The sequence below is a fragment of the Bubalus bubalis genome, chromosome 3 (assembly GCF_019923935.1).
Source record: "Bubalus bubalis isolate 160015118507 breed Murrah chromosome 3, NDDB_SH_1, whole genome shotgun sequence".
Classification (NCBI taxonomy): Eukaryota; Metazoa; Chordata; class Mammalia; order Artiodactyla; family Bovidae; genus Bubalus; species Bubalus bubalis.
The window spans coordinates 48,908,331-48,923,355 of record NC_059159.1 but is presented as its reverse complement, the minus strand read 5'-3'; the positions used below and the strand labels follow the sequence as shown (position 1 = coordinate 48,923,355).

Below are 15,025 nucleotides of genomic sequence, written 5' to 3'. Positions count from 1 at the left end.
CCTTCCACAGGCCCCTTGAGGAGGCTTTCGTGTCTTTCTCCTGTAGTTCTGCTCATGTAGGTCACCCACTCAGCCTCCTCTCCAGGAATTTCTTGGTATGGAGCAGGGTAGCCTCAGAGACCACCAGTCATCAAGATAGACCATGTCTCTCAAATCTCAAGGGCTCCAGCCAGCTTGTGATCTTGCAACATCCATCCCCTTAGATGACTGATTTCACTACCATTGTGGTTCCACCCTCATGCCTAGCTGAGGCTCCAAAGCACACGTTTACCATCCTTGTGTAACTGGGCCTGCTGGAGACCCCAGATGGGCCCTCACAATGCCTAGTTCATAGTTTCAGCTCTCACTGTGAAATTCTAAGTTACATGGAGAGAATTCTTTTCTTTGACCGTGGTTCCTAAAGGCACCAGGGAAACCAAAGCCAAGTTGTGATGGAGCAAGGAAAGAAAGGGTAAAAAATGTTCCCAGACTCTCCAGTTTGGTATTTGCATATCCAAGAAACCATTCCCTAATCCTTGAAAACAGTTGTGAAATAGAACAAAGAAACTAGAATATCCTGGGACACTCCCTGGAGAGCTTACATTTTAATACTCTTCCTGTTCTACTGCCTCTCACCTCACCCTCTCTTCTGGTGACACTGAGAGTATAAATTGGGGCTGGGCTCTGCCCCTGCACCACATGGGGGCCAACATGAAGACAGGCACCGTCTTTGTTCTGCTGGCTTTCATCGTCATGGGGCTGGAGGTGGCCTGGGCTCAGAAGTCTCCTGTCAAAGGTGAGGGTGCTGAGGGGACCCCAGCTGACAGCAGAGAAGGCTCAGAGCCCAGTGTTAGACCTGAGGGTGGTTTTCCTGGAAGCAACCAGGTCCCCACAGCAGAGTGGGGATTGGCATTGATTAGATGCCTTTTCTTTGATCTAAATGAGCACTTATCGTGTGTGTCCCATTCTCCCTATCAGACTGGGTTGGGTCTGCTTAGAAATTGGGGGTAAAGGGTACGTTTTCTCTCTAGTTAGGACCTGGGCCTTGTGAGTGGGACCCCAGAAGAAGTTGGGGGACAAACGGAGTGTGTGAGGCAGGGGATGGTGATCTCTGTAAGCAGAGGCTTTTCTAGAATCTTCTTATAAGGTGGGAAGAAGAGGGTTATGATTGTGCAGGTTTCTTATCTACTGAGACCGTGCAGCCTTCAGAGAAAGGGGAGCATTCTCCTAAGGCCCAGACTGTGGGCTTCATGGGAGAGGAGCAGTGGAGGCTCGGGGAGGAGTCCAGAGCACAAAGGAAGCACCTGTGATGGAGGCATCAGGCCTCCAGCCACCGTCCTCAGGCCTGTCTTAGTGACTGTGCCACATGCCAAACACCATCCTGTGTTTCAGGACAAAGGAAACCTGGATTCTGCCCAGAGGTGCCCAAAGGTACTATGGGAATTTGTGCTGAAATGTGCTCAGGAGATTATTCCTGTCCTGGGAGATCGAAATGCTGCAGCAATGGGTGTGGTCATGTCTGCAAAGCTGCTGTCTTCAGAGTGAGTACAAATCAGTCAGGAGCTGGCCAAGGGGTGCACCCAACTCTCAAGTGGACTTTGCTCACATGTCCACCGTACGGGAGAATCTGGAAAACTCCCAGAGAAAGGGGCTGGAAACATGGCAGAAAGACAGCTGGCCACATTATCTGAGGCTTCATCCTTAAACAGGAGCCCTGTCCCAGGGCAACGCTGATTGGTTCAGTTGAGACAATATCCATGATACAGATTCACAGGTCATTCTTAACCAAAGTTTTCTCACTTTATTTCTCCTTCCTCACCAAAGGGATTTAACTCTTCCTGGAAAATGGAACATCCAGGGAGGAGGAAGGAAGGGAAAGGGAATCCCTAGGGATCGAGTATCTCCTGTGTCAGGCATGCATTGTTCAGGAATTAAAACAAAAAGACAGATACAGCAGGATAAATGAGACAGACATAGATAAATAATCTAAACGTAGGGTGACCAGTGCCTTGTACAGATTTCTCGTACAATCTGTGGGAGAAAGAGAGGGGTTATGGGCTTTACCTAAAGGGAGAGAGATTGGGAAAGTTGTCAGAGAGTAGAGAACATTGAGCGAGAGAATACAGGGTGCAGAAAGTTAGCAGGAGGAAGGCAGGGCAGTTGAGAGGGTGGGAGGAGTATGGGTCTTCCACTGGAGACGAGGAAGTGGTGGTAGCAGGGAGGGGTTGCAGCATCTCAGGGGGATGGTGGAGGGCCATCCATGCCAGAGTCCAGTGAGAAGAGAGCCTCCTGCTGAAGGGTTTGGTAAACTGCTGGATGTTTCTAAGCACAGTTAATGTCATGATCAAATTTGTATTTTTAGAAGGTTGGCTCTGGTGGCCTTGGGAAAGCTGGACTGAATAGTGATTGAGCATGCCTGAAGAACAGCACCTGAAGATTTTTTATGAATCCCCGAATTCGATGCTTGGCATAACAAGGCTTCCATACCCATTCCTTGCTCTTTCCTTTGCCTGGAATTGTAGCCCTGGAGGATAAAGATCTAAAATGGTGCAGTGGCTGCTTTCTAAAAAAACTTGCGTTCAAAATAAACTAAATCTGTGGCATAGTTTGGGCTGTGTCTGTCTTTCCATTTAGGCATTCTGGTGGATCTTCTTTGGCTAGCAGGACCATGTGTGTGCTCTGCAGTGGGTGCATGAATACAGGGCACTCAGAAAACCAATAGATCAGACTCCAGTTCCTCCCAGCTAGCTCCTTTCCTCCTTCCACATCTCTGTCTCTAGACAGGGCAGAAGGCTCGAGAATATTTTCTCAAGTGTCCTGTGAAGATGACTTTGTCAAACAACAAAATGAATGAGTATGTAGCATGTAGTAGGCCTATTGCAGCAGCTTGTATTAGGGCAAGACTCCAGAGGAGTAGGAGCGGGAGCAAGGGTGGGGATACCCCATTCTAAGGCAGCACACCGACATCTAGCAGGAAGCCTAACTCCGGGAGAGCCATCCTGCTCCCTGGGATGTGGGTGACATGAATTGGAAAGTGCCAGCTGCTATCTTGAAGTGATTTGAAGTTAGGATACAGTTAGGAGATAAACTCTGAGGATGTAACCTTCCATTGAGACTTCCCTGAGACATAAGCTAAATCTTAGTCTCCCAAAGCTTCTGACAAAAATGATGGATGGGATTGACTTTCTCTCTCCCGAGAATCGAGTTCTCAGTTCACTTCTTTCCATCAGGATTCCTCCAGTTAGCCTGATGAGTGTGAAATGTGTTCTTCCATATCTCGCTGTCACCAACACTGCTCTTGTACATCTCATAAGCCCAGGGTCATGTGGCCTCACCTGTCTGTGCAGAGGAATGAAGACATATTAGCAATGAAATCTTCTGTCACTGTCTGGTCATCCTCATCCCAAACCCTTCCAGTCTCCTTTGGTTCATGAGCATACCTCTAAAAAGTTTCCAATCAATTTCACCATTTACCTGCCATTCTGATTGCCAAAGTATGACCTTCCCTGGCAAAGATATTGGAGGATGGCCTCCTACAACTTCCACTTATGTTTCTCCCCTTCACGTAGTGTTCAGTTCAGTTCAGTTCAGTCGCTCAGTCATGTCCGACTCTTTGGGACCCAATGAATTGCAGCACACCAGGCCTCCCTGTCCATCACCAACTCCCGAAGTTCACTCAAACTCATGTCCATCGAGTCAGTGATGCCATCCAGCCATCTCATCCTCTGTCTTCCCCTTCTCCTCCCGCCCCCAATCCCTCCCAGCATCAGGGTCTTTTCCAATGAGTCAACTCTTTGCATGAGGTGGCCAAAGTACTGGAGTTTCAGCTTTAGCATCATTCCTTCCTGCTGGGAGCCAGCATGGGAGTCCCCACCCATAGCAAGGTTATGTGGGAGAGTTCTGGTGAGCAAGGCAAGCCAGAACTCGAGGGGTGCCCCTCTGGGCCTGCCTGAGCGTCTACCCCAAAACCAGAGTCTGTCTGTTTTACCTCTTCATGACTTTCACCAACTTCTCTGACAGCTATTCCCGACCACCTTTTCTCTGAAGGAAATCAACTTAGAGCTCTAGCTAATTAGCTTCCTGGGCATAATAGGAGTGTTTAAATCCAAACCCCTCAGATGGCTCTCTAATTATCCTGACAGGTTTACCCGGACTCCTACAGCTACGCATACAATTGTCCTCTTGGAGAGTTAGAAATTGTCAGAATAGAACTAGTAGAAGATTTCATTGTTGAGCCTATACTTGCTGCCAAGTTTCCACATCCCCTGTATTGTATCCTTGGAAGTGTATTAATGAACATAGTAGGTATGTAGAAAAAATAAGTAGTGGCCTTGGTGTTAATAACTTTAGACCCTTAAGGTAATAAATTCTTTCCCTTGTTGTAAACCCACTGCACCTTTGCCCGATAGGAATGCAACTTTATCTAACACCTTCGGAGGATGGCGCCAAACTTTAAAATAATTACTCGTAGAGAAAATAAGTCTTATGGTTGACAAACCTTTATCAGAGTCATAAAATGTTAACAGGCCTTCTGGACAGAAGATGATGTAAATCACCTAAACCATTTGTATAGGATAAATTTGCAGAAAGGAAAGCCTGGTCTCAATAAGGATCAAAGACTGCTGACTTTGCAGGATTTCACATCCCCTATTATCCTCTACGTGCAACTTAGGGTATAAAAGCCCCTGTTGAAAATAAAGCTACGGGCCTTGCTCACCGAAGCTTGGTCTCCCCGTGTCATTCTTTCTTGTTTCCTTTTCCTCTTTTTCTCTCCTGTTCTTCCTTCACGCCAAAATAATTGGAGCGCGGGGGTCCTCTGCGACCACTTATTTGCCTGGGCTTCTAAGACCCACCCGAGAAGGTGCCTAAGGTGGGGTACCTTCCGCTATTTGAGAGGGCGCCTGCGGCCTCCATGGTCAGAGCAAGCTTGGTGTCACGAACTTTATTGATTTCCCACGTAAACCAGTTATTATTGAGCATCTAATAAATCTCTGCTTTGCTATTCTAATCGCCAACACCGTCCTCCTGAGGGAATCCCTGGATCCAACTGGGGCTGGACCCTGGTACCTTCCAAAGAACACCCAGGGCTGATCTCCTTTAGAATGGACTGGTTGGATCATATCTGTAGAAAGTTGTTTGTGCTTTTTAGTAAACTTCTCATTTTTCTCACCTGCATTTAAACTGCCTTTATATCTAAGGGAAAACTCTATTTCTCCCTATAGAAATTGATAAGGCCCAGATAATACAGGACGCACATTCCAGATTTGCAACTCAGCAATAGTTCCAATTCAGTGTCAATTCTCCAAATTGGGGCACAACTATGCCCCATTTTAGCAGAAGGTGGCCAGAGCCATCTCCTCCCAGTACTCTGAATTGAAACTGAGCAGAACTCTTTGGGGGTCCAGAGTACAAGTCTTTTCTGTGTCCCCTGTTGTTTGTTGGGGATAGGCTTCATTCAGCCTCCCTGACCTTCTCTGAGTTCTCTGAGTTCCATTGGGCAGATTCAAACACTCGCTAATCAGGGAAGGGAGGGGAAAAACAGGAAAGGAGCAGTCAAGGGTGGGGTAGGGTCCTGATTCCTTCTCAAGTAGCATCCATAACAATATCTTTGAGTTCTGCAGGAACTAAGGCCTTCAACCAGAAAGAGGATAACTTCAGGCTGAGTGCAAGATTCCTAGAGCACCACCCTGTTACCTCACCACCAGCCAATCAGAAGAAACCCACACACCTTGCAGTCCTCACCCCAAATTCTGCCTTCTTTTCCTGAGCCCGGCTAAAATCATCCTTTTAGGCCTCCTGTTTGGCCCCTTGTCTATTTCAACTGCTTACAAGGTTAGTATCTGACACGGTCCAACAGTTTCAGGCCAAATCGGTGTTACAAACAGGATGAATGCGGGTCTGGGACCCAGAATACCTTGTTTTAAATCAGCGGGAGAGAGACTTCTACCCTGCTAGGCAGGCCTAAGCCCACTCTCAGCAGGAAGTAGTTTTAGAAGGAAGAGACCTCCACCCCAATTCCCAGAAAGAATCTGGAGTATGAAGTCTCTCAGCAGAAGTTGTTAGGAGAAATACTGACTGAAACCGTCCACCCTGTCCAGGAAAGGTAGTAACCACTTCCATGAGTTATCTTACAACAAGAGAGCCTGGTAAGGAACTCAGGGCTAACAAGCTGCCACCAACATGAAGATTTCGGGAAAGGTCAAAAGGAGGGAGGAGATGCCTGTCCAAAAGTCCTGCCAACCTCCCCAGATCCTCCTCACTGGAATCCATCTTGGCTGAGCAATGGCTGCACTATCAGGAAGGACCCTGAGTTGGAATTAGCCAGAGACAATCTGGAAACTAACCCCATTACCCTAAACTTGAGACTGCGAGTCACAGGGCAGAGCAGTTCTCTGGTTTCCTTTATCCTGCGGTTCTCCACCTGGGTGCCCCTTTCCAATGAAGTTTCTTGCTTTGTCAGCACATGTCTCAATTCATTTCCAAGTGTTAGACAGGAGCCCACTCTCAGGACCCGGAAGGGATCCCCTTTTCTGCAATGGTGGGGTCCTGAAAAACCCCCAAGATGCTTTTCAAGCACCTGGAAATGAGGAACAATTTAACTGTCTGGTTAAAACTGTATTTCTTCATGAAAAACAAAACAAGATGATGCCCTTATAAAAAGTGGACTTCTGGGACTGGAGTGACAATCAGAAATGTGGGGATCTATTAAATTCTCGTGACATATTATCATTTGAATGCATCAGGTGTCTGCAGCAGCCATGAGGCATAAATGAACAATTAAGTTCATTTATGCCTCATTTCGGAGAAGGCAATGGCACCCCATTCCAGTACTCTGGCCTGGAAAATCCCATGGACAGAGGAGCCTGGTGGGCTGCAGTCCATGGGGTCGCTAAGAGTCGGACCCGACTGAGCACCTTCACTTTCACTCTTCACTTTCATGCATTGGAGAAGGAAATGGCAACCCACTCCAGTGTTCTTGCCTGGAGAATCCCAGGGACAGGGGAGCCTGGTGGGCTGCCATGTATGGGGTCACACAGAGTCGGACACAACTGAAGTGACTTAGCAGCAGCAGCATGCCTCATTTATGCAGCCATGAGGCATTAATGAACGACCTTGGGAATTCCTAGATGTTCTGTAAATGAGTAGGATCCTAGGGACCCATCTGGGTACAGAAACTTCCCCCCGTCCTCCCCTCTGCTTTAGCTCTTCTGAATTGGATACAAATTAGTGACTAAACAACAATGGAGTACCCAGATGATAGTACCTGATGCACCTTTCTTGAGTTGTTTTACACAAGCTAAAATCATCTCCAAAGGGAATAGATCGATCACTTAATGACCATGAGCACATAGTCCCCAGGCCTACAGGAACCTTGGGATAGACAATGTTAAACCCTGTGACACCCTCACCATCATCCAGAGAAATGTGCATGAGTCAATCACATACCCTGGGGCTCTCCTCACCTTGCCTTTTAAAAGGCTTTGCTGAAACCCATCAAGAAGTTCAGGTTTTTGAGCACTAGCTGTCCCAGAATTCCTTGGGTGGCACCTTACAATAAACACTACACATTGCTTCACAACAATCCAGGCCACAATCGAGGGAGAAGACTCAAGTTTGGGTTTGGTAACACTCAGTCTGCAAAACCCACCCATCAATACTTGCAACCATCAAAGTTTTATTCCTATTTTTTTTCCAGAATGGCAAATGAGATGCCTGTATGTTCAGACTCCTAAATTTGCTGAAACTCAATTATTCCTGGAATGTCATATTCCACAGAGTCATTTCCCATCCCTGCCAAATCTTTTAAACATCCAACTGCTGCTCAGCCCCCTAGTCCCAGATCTTGATCATGTTGCATCTTTGTCATCTTTGTCCTGTTTTATGAAGAGCCCAGAATGAACATTAAGACATAGTGTTCATAGCATGAGACCTTACTAGGTTAGAGATAATGAACTTTAAAAGGTCAGATGTCATAGACCTGACCATCTCCTTAACACCTGTGGGCCTGCTGCCTTTCTGCATGACTTTCGTGTGTAATAGATACTATTTGGAGGGATTCGCAAGGTGTTCTCTCTCTCTTCCCTGCTTCCTTACACTCACACCCATTCCCCTGTGTCAACTAAAAAGATGCACGGTGTGAGAGTTTCGAGTTAGGTTTTATTTGGGACAAAGTGAGGACTGCAGCCCAGGAGGTGCACCTCATACAGCTCTGAGAAACTGCTCCAAAGAGACAGTGGGGGAAGGTCAATATATATGATTTTGGTGAAGGGGGAGTTCAATGCAATTAAGCACTCAAAATTTTACAAAAGGTTTTCTGCTGGTCACGAGGAGCTGATGTCATCATGAAGGGATTTACTCCTTTTCTAGGTGGCTTAGATGGTAAAGCATCTGTCTACAATGAGGGAGACCTGGGTTCGATCACCGGGTTGGGAAGATCCCCTGGAGAAGGAAATGGCAACCCATTCCAGTACTATTGCCTGAAAAATCCCATGGACCGAAGAGGCTGATAGACTACAGTCCATGGGGTCTCAAAGAGTTGGACATGACTGAGCGACTTTACTTCACTTAGATATGAAAAGATGCAAATGTTGGGATCATGAAATCAGTTCCTGAAAATATCTAACTATCTAAAGATTTGTTCCACCAGATTCCCTGGAGCACAGAGTGCCTCACTCCACCCTGAATTTCCCCAGCGGGTACTGAGGGTCAACAGCTGCAGGAGCACAGGGTTCATCTCCTCAGAGGCAGAGGCAGATGGCAAATGCCCTTGTTGTTGTTGTTCAGTCACTGGCAATGCTCTTGGCAGGTGCCAATTTGTAATTGGCAATCAATTGGGCTTCCCTGGTGGTTCAGCTGATAAAGAATCTGCCTGCAACGTGGGAGACCGGGGTTTGATCCCTGGGTTGGAAAGATCCCCTGGAGAAGGGAATGGCTACCCACTCCAGTATTCTGGCCTGGAGAATTCCATGGACAGAATACTCCATGGGGTCACAAAGAGTCGGACACGACTGAGCCAACTTTCACTCACTCACTCAAGCAATCAATTATAAACCCAGACTCACTGGCCTTTCGGGGGGGTGGACTCAGCTTAGAGAAGCAAATCAACTGAGTTCCTTAGCAGGATTTCCTTGCGAGTCTACAGACTAGTTCCAAAAGCACAGGTTTTCCATTTCAAGGTCTGGGGTTTGGGGGTAGAAAAGGATTTGGGTGGAGGTGAGGGGATGGGAATGATGCTGAGCTCCCAAAGATAGTTTGAAGGTCCTGTCAACTACAAACCAGCACAGGTGGTAAAGTATCTGCCTCACAGTGCAGGGGACTCAAGAGACATGGGTTTGATCCTTGGGTCAGGAAGATCCCCTGGAGTAGAAAATAGCAACCCACTCCAATATTCTTGCCTAGAAAAGTCCACAGACAGAAGAGCCTGGCAGGCTACGGTCCCTGGGGTCGCAAACAGCTGGACATGACTGAGCACACACATGCACACACTCAAGGGCATTTGCCAACTGCCTCTTCCAGGAAAGAATCCCATGCTGCTGCAGCTGTTGATCTTCGACACACCCTGAAGGGAGTTCAGGGTGGAGAACAGGAATGAGGCACTTTGTACTCCAGGAAAACTGGTGGAATAGCTCTTTAGATAATTAGATATTTTCAGGAACCGAATTTTATGATTTCAGTCCTTGCATCTCCTCACCCTTTATGGTGACATCAGCCCCTGGTGACTAGCAGGAAGCCTTTTGTAAGGTAAGTGCTTGATTGCATGAATGCCCCCTTCACCAAAATCATATATATTGACCTTCCCCCTCTATTTCCCTGGAGCAGTTTCTCAGAGCTATCTGAGGTGCTGTCTCCCAGGCCGCAGTCCTTATTATGTTCCAAATAAAACTTAACTCACAACTCTCAAGTTGTACATCTTTCTTAGGTTGGTGGTCCATAAAGTGTCAATAGAATAAATTAATGAAAAATAAATAGTCACACATGGACACACATAGAGAAATACAACAATGATTTAAAAAATAAATGGTAAGTTCTAAAAGTTTCAGAGAGAAAACCATGACTGCCTATGAAAAAATCAGATGAAGTTCAAATTCTCAGCAGCAATTCTAACCATCAAGATAATGAAAATATATTCTCAAAGCATAAAGAAAATATTTATGCATAGAATATTATATCCAGGTAAGTGATCACTTTAATGTGAAAACAAAATTAAGATAATCCTCAGACATCCGAGGCCAAAAAGTCCTTTTTTGAAAACATTCTTGGAGTAAATATTTCAGCAAGGAAAGGAGAAAAAGTCAGAAGGATGATTCAGATTTATGGGGAGTTAGGGTGAGTTTACAGCTTACTAATAAACGGAAATTTTTTTAAAGTACAAGCATAAAACCCAGAACTAAAATTCTATATGTTATTTACATGGCGATTGAGTAGGATGGGGTTGGGGGCACAAGCAGAAAGAGAAATGAGAGCAAGCTAAGGTAATGCCCTTGTTCTGGAAAAGGTGCAAACATTAATAATGCTGAAAAAATCAACACAGAAGAATTGTACAAAAAAGATCTTTACGACCCAGAGAATCATGATGGTGTGATCACTCACCTAGAGCCAGACATCCTGGAATGTGAAGTCAAGTGGGCCTTAGAAAGCATCACTACGAACAAAGCTAGTGGAGGTGATGGAATTCCAGTTGAGCTCTTTCAAATCCTGAAAGATAATGCTGTGAAAGTGCTGCACTCAATATGCCAGCAAATTTGGAAAACTCAGCAGTGGCCACAGGACTGGAAAAGGTCAGTTTTTATCCCAATCCTAAAGAAAGGCAATGCCAAAGACTGCTCAAACTACCGCACAATTGCACTCATCTCACACGCTAGTAAAGTAATGCTCAAAATTCTCCAAGCCAGGCTTCAGCAATACATGAACCGTGAACTTCCAGATGTTCAAGCTGGTTTTAGAAAGGCAGAGGAGCCAGAGATCAAATTGTCAACATCCGCTGGATCATGGAAAAAGCAAGAGAGTTCCAGAAAAACATCTATTTCTGCTTTATTGACTATGCCAAAGCCTTTGACTGTGTGGATCACAGTCAACTGTGGAAAATTGTAAAAGAGATGGGAATACCAGACCACCTGACCTGCCTCTTGAGAAACCTATATGCAGGTGAGGAACCAACAGGTAGAACTGGACATGGAACAACAGACTGGTTCCAAATGGGAAAAGGAGTACGTCCAGGCTGTATATTGTCACCCTGCTTATTTAACTGATATGCTGAGTACATCATGAGAAACGCTGGGCTGGAAGAAGCACAAGCTGGAATCAAGATGGCCGGGAGAAAAGTCAATAACCTCAGATATGCAGATGACACCACCCTTATGGCAGAAAGTGAAGAGGAACTCAAAAGCCTCTTGACGAAAGTGAAAGTGGAGAGTAAAAAAGTTGGCTTAAAGCTCAACATTCAGAAAATGAAGATCATGGCATGTGGTCCCACCACTTCATGGGAAATAGATGGGGAAACAGTGGAAACAGTGCAAGAGTTTACTTTTTTGGTGTCCAAATTCACTGCAGATGGTGATTGCAGCCATGAAATTAAAAGACATGCTGAGATTCCCAGATGCTAATGTGAGCTCTCTGCCTGAGACGGACAGGCTGAGTCCTCCTTTCTTGGCTGGCTTAGTCTTTCTCTGCTCTTGGGTAGCGGGCTTCCCCACAGGAGGTCCTAAGGTGCTTATCTGAGCTCTTACCACCAACAAAGTCGCTTTGTCTTCATTTCCACAGTCATTTAGCTTTTACCTGCATACGCCTCTCTCGGAGATTTTGTAATTGGAATGGGAAAGTGGACAGGCTCCTTCCACAGACCCCTGAGGAGGCTTTTGTGTCTTTCTCCTATAGTTCTGCTCATGTAGGTCACCCACTCAGCCTCCTCTCCAGGAATTTCTTGGTATGGAGCAGGGTAGCCTCAGAGACCACCAGTCATCAAGATAGACCAGGCCTCCAGCCAGCTTGTGATCTTGCAACATCCATCCCCTTAGATGACTGATTTCACTACCATTGTGGTTCCACCCTCATGCCTAGCGGAGGCTCCAAAGCACACATTTACCATCCTTGTGTAATTGGACCTGCTGGAGACCCCAGATGGGCCCTGATAATGCCTAGCTTCAAAATTTCAGCTCTCACTGTGAAATTCTAAGTTACATGCAGATAATTCTTTTCTTTGACCATGGTTCCTAAAGGCATCAGGGAAACCAGAGCCAAGTTGTGATGGAGCAAGGAAAGAAAGGGTAAAACAAGTTTCCAGACTCTTCGGTTTTGTATTTGCATATCCAAGAAACCATTTCCTAGTCTGAGAAAACAGTTGTGAAATAGAACAAAGAAACTAGAATATCCTGGGACACTCCCTGGAGAGCTTACATTTTAATACTCTTCCTGTTCTACTGCCTCTCACCTCACCCTCTCTTCTGGTGACGCTGAGAGTATAAATTGGGGCTGGGCTCTGCCCCTGCACCACACCGGGGGCCAACATGAAGACAGGCACCGTCTTTGTTCTGCTGGCTTTCATCGTCATGGGGCTGGAGGTGGCCTGGGCTCAGGTGTCTCTTGTCAAAGGTGAGGGTGCTGAGGGGACCCCAGCTGACAGCAGAGAAGGCTCAGAGCCCAGTGTTAGACCTGAGGGTGGTTTTCCTGGAAGCAACCAAGTCCCCACAGCAGAGTGGGGATTGGCATTGATTAGATGCCTTTTCTTTGATCTAAATGAGCACTCATCGTGTGTGTCCCATTCTCCCTATCAGACTGGGTTGGGTCTGCTTAGAAATTGGGGGTAAAGGGTACGTTTTCTCTCTAGTTAGGACCTGGGCCTTGTGAGTGGGACCCCAGAGGAAGTTGGGGGACAAACGGAGTGTGTGAGGCAGGGGATGGTGATCTCTGTAAGCAGAGGCTTTTCTAGATTTCTAGATTTCTAGAATCTTCTTATAAGGTGGGAAGAAGAGGGTTATGATTGTGCAGGTTTCTTATCTTCTGAGACCGTGCAGCCTTCAGAGAAAGGGGAGCATTCTCCTAAGGCCCAGACTGTGGGCTTCGTGGGAGAGGAGCAGTGGAGGCTCGGGGAGGAGTCCAGAGCACAAAGGAAGCATCGGAAGAGGCAGCAGTCCTGCCTGTGATGGAGGCATCAGGCCTCCAGCCACCGTCCTCAGGCCTGTCTTAGTGACTGCGCCACACGCCAAACACCATCCTGTGTTTCAGGACAACAGGAACTTGGATTCTGCCCTGAGGTGCCTGAAGGTACTGTGGGAATTTGTGTTGAAATGTGCTCAGGAGATGATTCCTGTCCTGAGGGAATGAAATGCTGCAGCAATGGGTGTGGTCATGTCTGCAAAGCTGCTGTCTTCAGAGTGAGTACAAATCAGTCAGGAGCTGGCCAAGGGGTGCACCCAACTCTCAAGTGGACTTTGCTCACATGTCCACCGTACGGGAGAATCTGGAAAACTCCCAGAGAAAGGGGCTGGAAACATGGCAGAAAGACAGCTGGCCACATTATCTGAGGCCTCGTCTTAAAAGAGAAGCCCTGTCCCAGGACAACGCTGATCAGTTCAGTTGATACAAGTATCCATGATACAGATTCACAGGTCATTCTTAACCAAGGTTTTCTCACTTTATTTCTCCTTCCTCACCAAAGGGATTTAACTCTTCCTGGAAAATGGAACATCCAGGGAGGAGGAAGGAAGGGAAAGGGAATCCCTAGGGATCGAGTATCTCCTGTGTCAGGCATGCATTGTTCAGGAATTAAAACAAAAAGACAGATACAGCAGGATAAATGAGACAGACATAGATAAATAATCTAAATGTAGGGTGACCAGTGCCTTGTACAGATTTCTCGTACAATCTGTGGGAGAAAGAGAGGGGTTATGGGCTTTACCTAAAGGGAGAGAGATTGGGAAAGTTGTCAGAGAGTAGAGAACATTGAGCGAGAGAATACAGGGTGCAGAAAGTTAGCAGGAGGAAGGCAGGGCAGTTGAGAGGGTGGGAGGAGTATGGGTCTTCCATTGGAGACGAGGAAGTGGTGGTAGCAGGGAGGGGTTGCAGCATCTCAGGGGGATGGTGGAGGGCCATCCATGCCAGAGTCCAGTGAGGAGAGAGCCTCCTGCTGAAGGGTTTGGTAAACTGCTGGATGTTTCTAAGCACAGTTAATGTCATGATCAAATTTGTATTTTTAGAAGGTTGGCTCTGGTGGCCTTGGGAAAGCTGGACTGAATAGTGATTGAGCATGCCTGAAGAACAGCACCTGAAGATTTTTTATGAATCCCCGAATTCGATGCTTGGCATAACAAGGCTTCCATACCCATTCCTTGCTCTTTCCTTTGCCTGGAATTGTAGCCCTGGAGGATAAAGATCTAAAATGGTGCAGTGGCTGCTTTCTAAAAAAACTTGCGTTCAAAATAAACTAAATCTGTGGCATAGTTTGGGCTGTGTCTGTCTTTCCATTTAGGCATTCTGGTGGATCTTCTTTGGCTAGCAGGACCATGTGTGTGCTCTGCAGTGGGTGCATGAATACAGGGCACTCAGAAAACCAATAGATCAGACTCCAGTTCCTCCCAGCTAGCTCCTTTCCTCCTTCCACATCTCTGTCTCTAGACAGGGCAGAAGGCTCGAGAATATTTTCTCAAGTGTCCTGTGAAGATGACTTTGTCAAACAACAAAATGAATGAGTATGTAGCATGTAGTAGGCCTATTGCAGCAGCTTGTATTAGGGCAAGACTCCAGAGGAGTAGGAGCGGGAGCAAGGGTGGGGATACCCCATTCTAAGGCAGCACACCGACATCTAGCAGGAAGCCTAACTCCGGGAGAGCCATCCTGCTCCCTGGGATGTGGGTGACATGAATTGGAAAGTGCCAGCTGCTATCTTGAATGATTTGAAGTTAGGATACAGTTAGGAGATAAACTCTGAGGATGTAACCTTCCATTGAGACTTCCCTGAGACATAAGCTAAATCTTAGTCTCCCAAAGCTTCTGACAAAAATGATGGATGGGATTGACTTTCTCTCTCCCGAGAATCGAGTTCTCAGTTCAC

The 15,025-nt window shown here is 46.6% G+C and overlaps 2 protein-coding genes across 2 annotated transcripts; both read left to right on the top strand.

Moving 5' to 3' along the window:
• Positions 1–617: 617 nt before the first annotated feature.
• LOC112583794 (WAP four-disulfide core domain protein 18-like) lies at positions 618–2,584 on the top strand. Its single transcript, XM_025281107.2, has 3 exons — positions 618–775; positions 1,372–1,520; positions 2,342–2,584. Exons 1-3 carry the CDS (start codon positions 679–681, stop codon positions 2,387–2,389), a joined length of 294 nt encoding a protein of 97 aa, XP_025136892.2. The 5' UTR covers positions 618–678; the 3' UTR covers positions 2,390–2,584.
• A 9,827-nt stretch (positions 2,585–12,411) lies between these two features.
• Positions 12,412–14,414, top strand: LOC112583793 (WAP four-disulfide core domain protein 18). The gene is made up of 3 exons (XM_025281106.2): positions 12,412–12,567; positions 13,201–13,349; positions 14,172–14,414. Exons 1-3 carry the CDS (start codon positions 12,483–12,485, stop codon positions 14,217–14,219), a joined length of 282 nt encoding a protein of 93 aa, XP_025136891.1. The 5' UTR covers positions 12,412–12,482; the 3' UTR covers positions 14,220–14,414.
• Positions 14,415–15,025: the final 611 nt, after the last annotated feature.

What these genes read in the sequence shown, in the direction of transcription:
- LOC112583794 (XM_025281107.2), top strand. Translation starts at nt 679, where the DNA reads ATGGGGGCCAACATGAAGACAGGCACCGTCTTTGTTCTGCTGGCTTTC. An exon ending in TCAGAAGTCTCCTGTCAAAG is followed by an intron (nt 776 to 1,371) that starts GTGAGGGTGCTG and finishes CCTGTGTTTCAG; the next exon opens with GACAAAGGAAACCTGGATTC. An exon ending in GCAAAGCTGCTGTCTTCAGA is followed by an intron (nt 1,521 to 2,341) that starts GTGAGTACAAAT and finishes TTGTATTTTTAG; the next exon opens with AAGGTTGGCTCTGGTGGCCT.
- LOC112583793 (XM_025281106.2), top strand. Translation starts at nt 12,483, where the DNA reads ATGAAGACAGGCACCGTCTTTGTTCTGCTGGCTTTCATCGTCATGGGG. An exon ending in TCAGGTGTCTCTTGTCAAAG is followed by an intron (nt 12,568 to 13,200) that starts GTGAGGGTGCTG and finishes CCTGTGTTTCAG; the next exon opens with GACAACAGGAACTTGGATTC. An exon ending in GCAAAGCTGCTGTCTTCAGA is followed by an intron (nt 13,350 to 14,171) that starts GTGAGTACAAAT and finishes TTGTATTTTTAG; the next exon opens with AAGGTTGGCTCTGGTGGCCT.